We start from the raw sequence: 10,536 nt of genomic DNA, 5'->3' as shown, positions 1-10,536 counted from the left end.
TATATTAAAAATGCATTAAAGATGGAAAAAGACACCCCCGTATATTTCTTTTGTCAGTTGTATAAAATTTTAACTATCTCAACTCTATACTAGAGATGAATCAGATGATAAAGAAAAAACTATTACAAAAAGAAAGAAGCTGTATAGCATAAGAATAAAATACTTTATTGTATAAATCAGGAATAAACACATTACATTTTCAAACACTATATATAAAAATGCCAAAAATTAATATATTACATAAATTATAAATATGAATAAAGAAAAGTGTGTAATATTAATATAAAAAATTAAATTTCTAACATAAAGAAATACAATTTAATTTAAATAATATATCATAAACATTATTATAAAATTAAAAATATTAAAACTAAAAATAAATATTCGGTTTTTTAAACTGAATATTACATAATATAATGTGTTAATATATATTATTAATATTTTATTAATATTTTTATTATGCTATTGATATAACAATCGTATATTTATTATATTAATACATCAATAATTGTGTATTATTATTGACTAAAATATATAATAATATGTATTAACATAATACATTAGTAATATAAATAACCTATTAATATTATTATATTTATTAATTGTATTAATAATTATTACCAATTTTATTATATACATATATGCACCAATATATATATTTGTAGAAGTTATTACATTAAACAATAAATTATATTTATATATATACGCACATATAAACATATATATATGTATGTACATGTATATGTATATTAAAATAACCGGTAACTCTTACTATAATAATATTTAAGATATTCTACGTCAATATAGGAGTAACTATAAAATTCATATATAATGGACAATGAATGAATAAACAATATATAAATTTAAATGAATAATGGAGTAACATAAGAGATATATAGAAATGTTTGATGGCAATTTTTAAAAAAATCCATAATTCTGTTGCCTTACTTTACGTTTTAGATGTAATTGAATACAATATGATTCAAGCATTGCAGTCTTCTATTTTTCGGCCGGTTGAGTTGTTTCCAAACACGGAAATAAAAGTGTTTTTTTGATTCTCGATTTGAGACAAACGTACATCAATCTTTTTGTCAATATCCGAAATTAGTTTAGTTGCGCTATTTCTCATACATTCACGGATCTATAAAATAATTTTAAATTGTTAATATATTAATATATTACAAATAAATTAATAATTTATTCCATATGTTGTCAACAAATAAATGATTTTGGAATTATAAGAGATAATATTTACAATATTTTTACAGGTTTAATGCGGCTACAAAATATATTGCATGTATATCTATTACGTGCCCATGTATATGTGTACACATGCATATGTTTGTGTGTGAGTTTGTGATTTAGCAAAATTAATTAAATTTAAAATAATAATTATGTTACATAATTTGATAGGAGAATAAATTTTGTGTTGAGAATTATATGTATTGTCATAGATGTGTAATCAAGTTTGTGTGTGTGATATACAGAGTTGCACAAGTTTAATAATAAATGTTGATGACATGTTTTTTTGTAAATGTGTAATACTTTCAAATTTATATATACAGGATGTATCAGACCACCCGTCGCATCCGTCGCACCCAATTTTTTTGTAAACGATGAGAGGAAATTGGGGAGAAATACTATAGGCCCCAAGATAGGCCCTATATCCTATTCGAAGAACGAATGAGGATACTTTCGCTTTCCGGAGCTGACCAGAAGTAGTGGCTACTGCGCTCAACTTTAAAATTTTGAATGGAAACATATGTGTCGTGTAGAGTATCGTTGGATAGATCTTGGAAAAAAAAACATCTTTTATTGGAACATAATCGCGATATCTCTAACCGTTGTGGAGAAACGACTGGAAAACTGAATGATGATGGTGTTGCAATAATAACGAAGTTTCATATCTCAATTAAAAAATATTACTTATATTAAACCTCACAAATGTGCTTTCCATCTTGATTTAAATAAAAACAGATTCTGTTTCTGATGTTATCTATAGCTCGAAAGACTTTTGCATCACGTTTAGCGATGGGCATGCTTCTCGAACAATCAAAGACAGAATCCGTTTTTGTTTAAATTAAGATGGAAGACATATTGAACATTTGTAAGGCTTAATAAAAGTAATATTTCTTGTTTCGGATATGAAACTTTATTATTATTCGATACCATCACCATATTCAGTTTTCCAGTTGTTTCTCCTCAATGGTTGGAGATGTCGTGATTATGTTCCAATAAAAGATGTTTTTTTTTAAGATCTATCCAACGATACACTACACGCCATATGTTTCCATTAAAAATCTAAATATACAATAGAGTTTACCGTATTATAGTAGTCACTACTCCCGATCAGTTCCGGAAAACGAAAATATCATTATTCGATTCCTCGGATAGAATATGAGGCTTAACATTTACGAGAAAATTGGGTGGGAAAGGTGGTCTGGTATGTACACCCTGTATAAATTTTTACCTCTTTAAATAATTTTGAGTTACAGGACCGATTAGGAGAAACAGTGAGTTCTAACAGTGATTCTATCTTCATGTTCCTTACAAATTCCGGTATCTAAAACATACACAGATTATTTTACTATTCAATATATCTATAAAATAATACTAGTTTCATATAGAATATACACTTGCTGCTGCAGGTTTTTAAAGTTATTTTTACAAACTTATTTTGTCATGATAAATAGATTATGCTGAGAATACACAAAAATATGTAAGCTTAATAAAATCAAAAGATAACATGTAAGTTGCAATAATGTAGATATTACCTTATCAAGTTGTTCCTTAGAATATACGTGGTTTATAATATCAATTAATGCTATAGTTGTACTAATTTCTCTGTAAAAGTAAAACAAATGATTTTTAATTTGTATACATATACGATATGCTTTCATGATTACAACCAGAATATATTTATACGGAAGAAAATAATTTACATGGGTTTTGCTCTCTCCCAATTTTCTAATATATGATCAAGTACTGAGTTATCTCTTGCATGTTTCGCAACATTGTAATGAAAAAATTTAATATTATCAATGTCATTTTCTTTTATAGTTTTGAAAATAGTTTCATTATAATCTTCTGATTTCATGATGAAATTTATATAAAAATGTTTAGAACAAGCCAGGAATTCTAAACTTTTTCGTTCTCTTTGGAATAGAGTTTCATACATATACATCTGACACACACTTGTTAAAACAGCTTTATTTGCTATCGATAAACCATTACAATATGTCCATTTTTTCCACCCCGGCGAGATTCGAAATCTGAAAAGACAAGTTATAAAATTTAGTTTAGAGAATCTTACATGTTTATTTCAAATATTTTTATAAAATACTCTATCAAGCATTGTAATAAGTAATATTAATGCATGGTTAATAAAGAACATTTAAGCGTAAATTACACGAGATCTGTTAACTGCCGTTGCAGTTTATTCAAGGCCGTTGTCTTGCAGTTAGAATCATTGAGAACGCATGCCCATTTTACAGCTTCTTGCCTTAAACATTCCATTAAATAATCATCGTTTGATTCATCTGAGTATTCTAATGTTCCAAGGAGCGATTTTAATTGTTCGAGTATCATCGTCTAAACATTGTAAAATTACAAAAATTGTTTATTAAATTATTGATTTTCTCTGAGAACGTTATGTAACATGCGAATATATACGTGTTCTTAACTCTAAAATACCACACTGTGTTAATCACATCTATCAATTAGGTATAGCCATACGTCTACTAAACGGTAGCATGGGGAATCATAGAAAGAGAACAAAAGTTTATTTACCTTCTCAGCGATAAATGACCCATCGAATCGATAGACGTCGATTCGATGGGTCATTTATCGTTAAGTTTGTAGGAACATTGGGCATTTTTAAAACAAACATGGTGTGCTACTCAGTGTGGTGTTCTAGGACAAAGAATACAATTAAAAAAAAATAGATTTAACATAATTAGAAAATTGTTTGATTTTTTTATCATACAAAGTTTATCAAAAGTGTTGAAATCCCTAAATAACTTTTGTAAAAATAAAAATATTGAAAAACGGTAAAATATATATATATATATACGTGTTCAATACTTCAAAGGAGCTATCTTTTAGCATGAACGTCAATCATTTCTCATCTCCAGGTGCGCGGGTGCGAGATGGGAGTTAAAAATTTTAAAGGTACTCAGGGTCAAGTGAGGGCATATTTGAAAGGTCTTTTAAAGACGAAATCCCACCAGTTTTAGTCGCTACGATACCCCTATTCAAAATGGCGGCCATTTAAAGGCCGAAATTTTATGTAATTGGCGTTACTTAGGATCAACTGCATCAATATGATCCCATGTACTATTATCTTAGTCAAACGTTTAATTTTCATTTAGAGTGAAGAATAGAGCGAGGAAAGCCGTAACAGGATGTTCGTGTTGAATTATTATTTTTAACAGACAATTATTCCAATCATAGTAAACTGTGCGCCGACAAATCGTTAAACTTGAAACACAGTTCTTAGATGCTTAGCATCATAAATTAAATCGTAACGGGGAGGGGGTGAGAGGGGATTTTACTACTCCAACAAAAATTGTGTTTCAAGTCTGATGATTTGTCGGCGCGCCGTTTACTATGGTTGGAATAATTGTCTACTAAAAATAATAATTTAACACGAACATCCTGTTACGGCTTTCCTTGCCCTGTTCTTTACTCTGAATTTTAATCCATGGAGCAATTTGAAAATTGTTTAATTTTTAATTTATTAATTTGTGAACTGAAAAAATAAAAGTTCTCGGCAGAAGCAGAGAGCGCGCTACTCCGCCACTCCGAACGTTGTCACACTACCCATGTGTGCTCATGTGCGAGAAAAGTACCGAACACCTCTGATATCTATCAAGCTAGCAAGACCTATCGGATTACTTGTTGATTATATAAAATTATTAATAGTGGTACAAATTAGTTTCCATTTTGTATTAATTTGTACCATTAATAATAGTTTTGTACTCCGTGCAATTTTCCATAAGGTTTGTGCGGGGTCCTATGCTGCCAATCTGCATGCATGTTGCTAACATTTTATTTACTGGGATATTTCATTAAATCTTACGTCACAATTGTTATTTCATTACAAAGCATATAATGTTTAGATATAACAATTTTTTTGAGCAACATCTTTTACCTTGAAATATTCACTTTTATTTGGAAAAGGGAGGATGTAAGATATGCGTTCAAGAACTTTGATCATAGGATACCATGCCGCATATTCTGTCTCTTGCCCTAGGTAACTCGTAAGTTCCCAAAATATAGAGACATTGAGCTGGCTCGTCATGGTAAAATAAAACGCATCATCAATGATTTGAGCCCGGTTAAGAACATGAATATTTTTATAGTTTTTAGAATTTAGGTAACATGCAATTCTTCGCCAAATCTCAGTATCGTAGTTGACACGATAGTATCCTGTAATAATATAAATTAATATTATTGAACATTAAACCTTTTCCCGAAAAAAACAGGTAAAAGAAAGGTACCATTATCATCATGTACATAAGTTCAATAAAGTGTACATATTAGTTGAATTGTATATTACTTATAAAAAGTTGAAAGATAATAAGAAACATGATATGACTATTAAAATGCTCTAAGTTTAAAAATAGTGTAATTAGATACTTTGAAAATATTATAAAAGCGTTTTGCTATGTAAAAATAGAATTAACATCATAAGAAAACACATCATAATTTTGAGTAAATATATTTAACGTGACAAAAATATTATAAACCTATCGTTTAAATCTATTTTTCCTAAAAAAGTACTAATCTAATTGCGGCAACTGAAATAAAATTTATGTTTAATTACTATATGTTGACATTAAAATATTCTATTCGATAAAATATAATATATTCGCTCTGTGACATAAATATAAAGCCTAGAATCTTAAGAAACATATAAGCCAAATAATAAAAATCAAAGAAAATGATTGGTTACACGAAAAGAATATGTTATTAAAATAAAAAAATAATTAACACAAAGAACTTGAAACCTATAAATATATTTAAACAATAAAAAATATTTATTTGATCTAATCTATACTTTAATTAATCATTATTCTGCTTTCGAAGTCACAATGTATTTATATTACATGCATTTCAAATTTAAATTTATATATTCAATACTTACCACTTTGTTGCAAGTTTAATATTATCCAGTCATCTTTTAAAGGCACAGGTATATTAAGCTTATCTTTGAATGTAACTATAGAAGCAGGAGAAGTATCAAAATTGATTTTCGATTGCCTAGTATATGTCAAAGGTATTCTCCACGTCTCGGATGGATTTTTCAACCTTATGATAAAAGAGTTTTCATTCTTATCGCATGTTACATTTAGAATAGGATAATGACTTTGTTTTCTCCAAGGATATATTATCTGTGTTATGTTAATTTTTGATGATATAAGTGCTGATGTTTCATTATAAGCAATTTGCACGGCAGCCCAGAAATCTTTCGAAGTAGCTGATCTAATAGAAATTTCGCAAAATTTAATCACACGTTGACACAGTATATTACAACACATATAGTTATTACAAACATATTACATAAAAAGTAAAATTTGTTGCTCATTTATTTCTGTATGTTGGCAGCTGATGACAATTTATATAATTCTAATTTGCAAAAAAATAAAAAGTTACAGAGAAAAAGATAGAACTAATTTACATGACACATACAATCTAATATAACTTGTTTAAGAATGAATTTTAAGAAAAATTTACACTTACAAAGTAAATGAAGTTTACTTGAGTTATTAACATATTACATTAATATTAAAATCATGATTAGATATTAAGTAACGAAAAGAAAATTAACAGAATATTTTTGAAATAAGTTGAACATAAAAAAAAAAACAAAAAAAATACATTAAGATAAATAATAGCAAAGATTATAATAAAGAAATTAGGAGAAAATATTGAAATGTAAGTTAGTAAAAAACGTAAAAGAAGTAAAAAATAAGAGAGGGAACAAAATAAAAACAAAAAATTCTTAAATCTATTATTGAATAAAAATAGTAGGAAGTAGTATATAATAGAAAGATTTAATCAAACAAATAATCAAAAATTGTCAACATAAAACCAAAACAAGAACAAAAATAAAAATTAGCTCGAAGTTATGAACATGTAGAAAAAAAATAGATAAAGAGATAATAACTCAGGTAGCAGAGTAATAACGTTACTAACGTCAATAAAACGTCATTAAGATGTTTTTAAAGTTCATCCTGATATTTGGGAAGTGAATCACATTCGACGAGAAATAAAAGTAATATATATTGAATGCAAAAAAGATACGTTTTTTGTTAATGGTACAGAAATAAATATAAATAAATACAAATTTGAGGAAAACTTGAAGACAATATAGATATAGAGCAATAAGAACAGAAATATATACTCACTGTTTTTTTAAATATTTTTCGATACCATTCCAAAACACTTGTTCGCCTACTATATGTAGCACCATGCGCAATATAGCAGGTGCTATAACAAATAACATTATAAAATAATTAGATGTAGTTAACTAAATTTATTAACAGCAATGAAAAATTTGTAAAAACCATTTATTAAAAAAAAAGTTAATTATGCAGTTTATTTGTACATTATACATTTTTTCCATTTTACTTTAAGAAATTAACATTTCCATATCTAATATAAGTAAATTGAAGATGGATTTGGTTACCATTTGGTTATAGTTTAAAAATTTTCTAAATTTTATTTAATTATATCATGTACTTTTTTATATTACCTTTAATATAATAGGAGAAAGAGAAAATTGAATTAATATCAGATATGTTGCCTGTGCGTTCCCACGGTGTAAGAGGTTTCATAATTCCTTGGCCGTCTAAATAGAGAGATTCTTGCAGAATTTGGACAACGAAGAAATCCGACATGCGAGAATTTGGAATAATCTAGAAACAAAAGCTTACATGACGATGAGAGTAATCATGGAATATTTAATTTGAGAGAATGCTTTAACTAGTAATATGCACTACTTGTACACTGTTACTGCAGTATTTTGATATTTTTCATTAAGCTTAAAAGTATGCTAAAACATTTTTAAAGTAAGTAATTTACAATTTTGTAGATAGCATTGAAAACACTTAGAACAAGGATTCTTGAAATCTCTCCCAGTATTATTTTAGGAGAGATTTCAGGAATCCTAGTTCTAAGTGTACATTCCATTTTTTAGTAAAATAATATAAGAGATGTATGAGCAATTAACCTTATCAATGATTTTTGATGTAAAAAGAACTCCAGCAATACCCTCATTTAACCAGAAGTGGTTCCACCACGATGGACTTGTCTCAGAATTTAACAATTGTCGTGCTATTTTACGTCCGATTAAACACGCTATGTCCATTTTGCGGGCAATATTATCTTTCTCTTTATCATAAATAATATCTTCGTCTCTGAAAATTATTTGTAATTATCATATTATCTTGTTGCCTTATATATAATATTGCTTTTTTAATTTTATTACATCATAATTACTTTTATTCTGATATTATATAATCAGATTTAATGTAATTAAGAATGAATTGCTAGATAGGCGGTTATTTAAGAGATATGAGGAAAAGTTGTGCTATATTTTTATTTAAAAATACAAATTTATTATTTACACAATTTATCAAAAAAATAGTCATTAGTCTGAATATGTAACTTTATAAAAAAATATATTTAAAATCTTACATACAACTTTTCTTTGTTTATACTTTAAATAGTATGATTACGTTTGAGCCTACCACAATTCCTAGCGAAATGTTCGCAAGAAATATCAAATATTTTTAAAAATTTATTTACAACTTTTATCAAATATCTGTCATTGCTGTAAGATAATAGCATATATACAAAAATGTTAAAATAAATTGGCCAATTATTATACAAAAATAATCCTAACTATTAAAAATGTTTTATAATTATTAAACATCTTGTATTGTCACATATTTTTTTAAACAACCACAAACCATTTATCTATTGTGACATGTATGTCATCGATGAATATCGACAGTACCTTCAACATTAAAAGTCTCGATATTTCACTGAGTCTTAGAATCAGCAGTCAGTCTTTTCTTTAAAATGTATACATAAGTATACATATAAAAGGATAATTTTAATAGACATGACTCCTTTTATATTCTAATTAATCAACTAAATAAAACAAATGTATATTTTGTACTAAAATTATGTTAGTAAATTTTTTTATCATTTTGGTTATAAAATAAATTTGATTTTTTTACACTGAAAACCCTATTTTGTTGAATCAATTATATAACAATTTAGTTAATATAACAAAAAAGTTTGTTTTTGTAACATTAAACTTATTTCAAACAAACTTTTTGTTGTTGTATTAACTAAATTGTTACATAACTTAATTTTTTGTTGTGTTAATTAAATTTTGTGTTATATTAATTAAAAAATTTGTTTGCTTATATCCAAACAAGCGGTTTAGTTGATTCAACAAAACTCAGTGATAGAAACAAAATTTATATGGCACGGTTATGTATCACTATACATTATATATGTATAAATGTATTAATAACCAGTTTAACACAATAAAAATATACAAATTTTTAAATTATTTAGTTGTAAAGAGTAAAAATAATATTATATGTTATGGATGTTTAATTGTTGGTGAAAAATATCTAATCATATATTTACCTGTAAAATGTAAGTTCCCACTTTGTCGTCATGCCGTCATCTATCAAACCTGGAACCGCGACATGTTCTTGCATTGGAAACACCCTCCATTGCCTCCATTCGTCTTGGAAATAGCGCGTAATATTTGCAATGACGTGACGTGCGAATATTAAATCATTATGTATAAATAGTGGTCTGCTTCTCAAGATCGCATTCATTTCAAACCGTTGCCAGTCTCTCAAGTTCTCAAATATATTTGTATAAGGAAAATTGCACAACACTATAGCTACGAGATAAATGGGTATTGCAGGAGTTTCTTCAAAATATGTTTGTACAATGCCATCATTAACATCGACTTCTCTCGTATAACCAAGCGTATTAGATAAAGCTGTGTAATTTATATGGTGCTGTACAATAATTTTAAATCTAGCCTTTATTCTTGGCTCATCCCAACATGGAAACGTTCGTCTTATTCCAGTAGCCGAATTATGTGTTGTGACGAACCATCTATGAGTTTTAACAATGTTTTCAATATAATAATAAATTATTAATATGTGTTATTAGTATATTAATATATGGCATAGGAGCAACGAAATACGATTATATGTTACAATAAAAAAATAATATTTTTTTATAATATTATTGTCTGCATTTTTTATTATTAATTTATATCGATATATTATTCTATTAAAAAGTGTACTATACTATAATATATATCTAACAATGTTTTTATAGTATGTAATTTAATATAAAAGGATGACCCCACACTATAAACATCATGAAAATGGGCCTCGGCAAAAATGGCTGAATTTGAAATATGTAGTACTTTTTAGGTCACTGAATAAATATTTCCTCAGGCAAAATGTAAAAAAAATGGACAGTTTC

General features: G+C 27.1%; 1 protein-coding gene across 2 annotated transcripts in view; it reads right to left on the bottom strand.

Annotated features, from left to right (window-relative positions):
• Window positions 1–844: 844 nt before the first annotated feature.
• Window positions 845–10,536, bottom strand: part of LOC112454058 (thyrotropin-releasing hormone-degrading ectoenzyme-like) — a 12,163-nt gene continuing 2,471 nt past the window's right edge. For both annotated transcript variants that reach the window (XM_025015247.1, XM_025015248.1), the window contains exons 3-13: window positions 9,673–10,158; window positions 8,237–8,423; window positions 7,760–7,922; window positions 7,413–7,494; window positions 6,149–6,486; window positions 5,153–5,430; window positions 3,410–3,591; window positions 2,943–3,272; window positions 2,775–2,844; window positions 2,471–2,563; window positions 845–1,141 (exon numbers count right to left, since the gene is read on the bottom strand). In XM_025015247.1, the coding sequence (XP_024871015.1) occupies window positions 983–1,141; window positions 2,471–2,563; window positions 2,775–2,844; window positions 2,943–3,272; window positions 3,410–3,591; window positions 5,153–5,430; window positions 6,149–6,486; window positions 7,413–7,494; window positions 7,760–7,922; window positions 8,237–8,423; window positions 9,673–10,158 (2,368 nt within the window). In that variant the 3' untranslated portion in view covers window positions 845–982. The remainder of the gene's footprint in view (window positions 1,142–2,470; window positions 2,564–2,774; window positions 2,845–2,942; window positions 3,273–3,409; window positions 3,592–5,152; window positions 5,431–6,148; window positions 6,487–7,412; window positions 7,495–7,759; window positions 7,923–8,236; window positions 8,424–9,672; window positions 10,159–10,536) is intronic.

Source organism: Temnothorax curvispinosus, unplaced genomic scaffold (assembly GCF_003070985.1).
Source record: "Temnothorax curvispinosus isolate PA1 unplaced genomic scaffold, ASM307098v1 QBEX01004775.1, whole genome shotgun sequence".
NCBI classification, from domain to species: Eukaryota; Metazoa; Arthropoda; class Insecta; order Hymenoptera; family Formicidae; genus Temnothorax; species Temnothorax curvispinosus.
The sequence above is the reverse complement of the archived record's forward strand: the minus strand, read 5'-3'. Positions and strand labels throughout refer to the sequence as shown.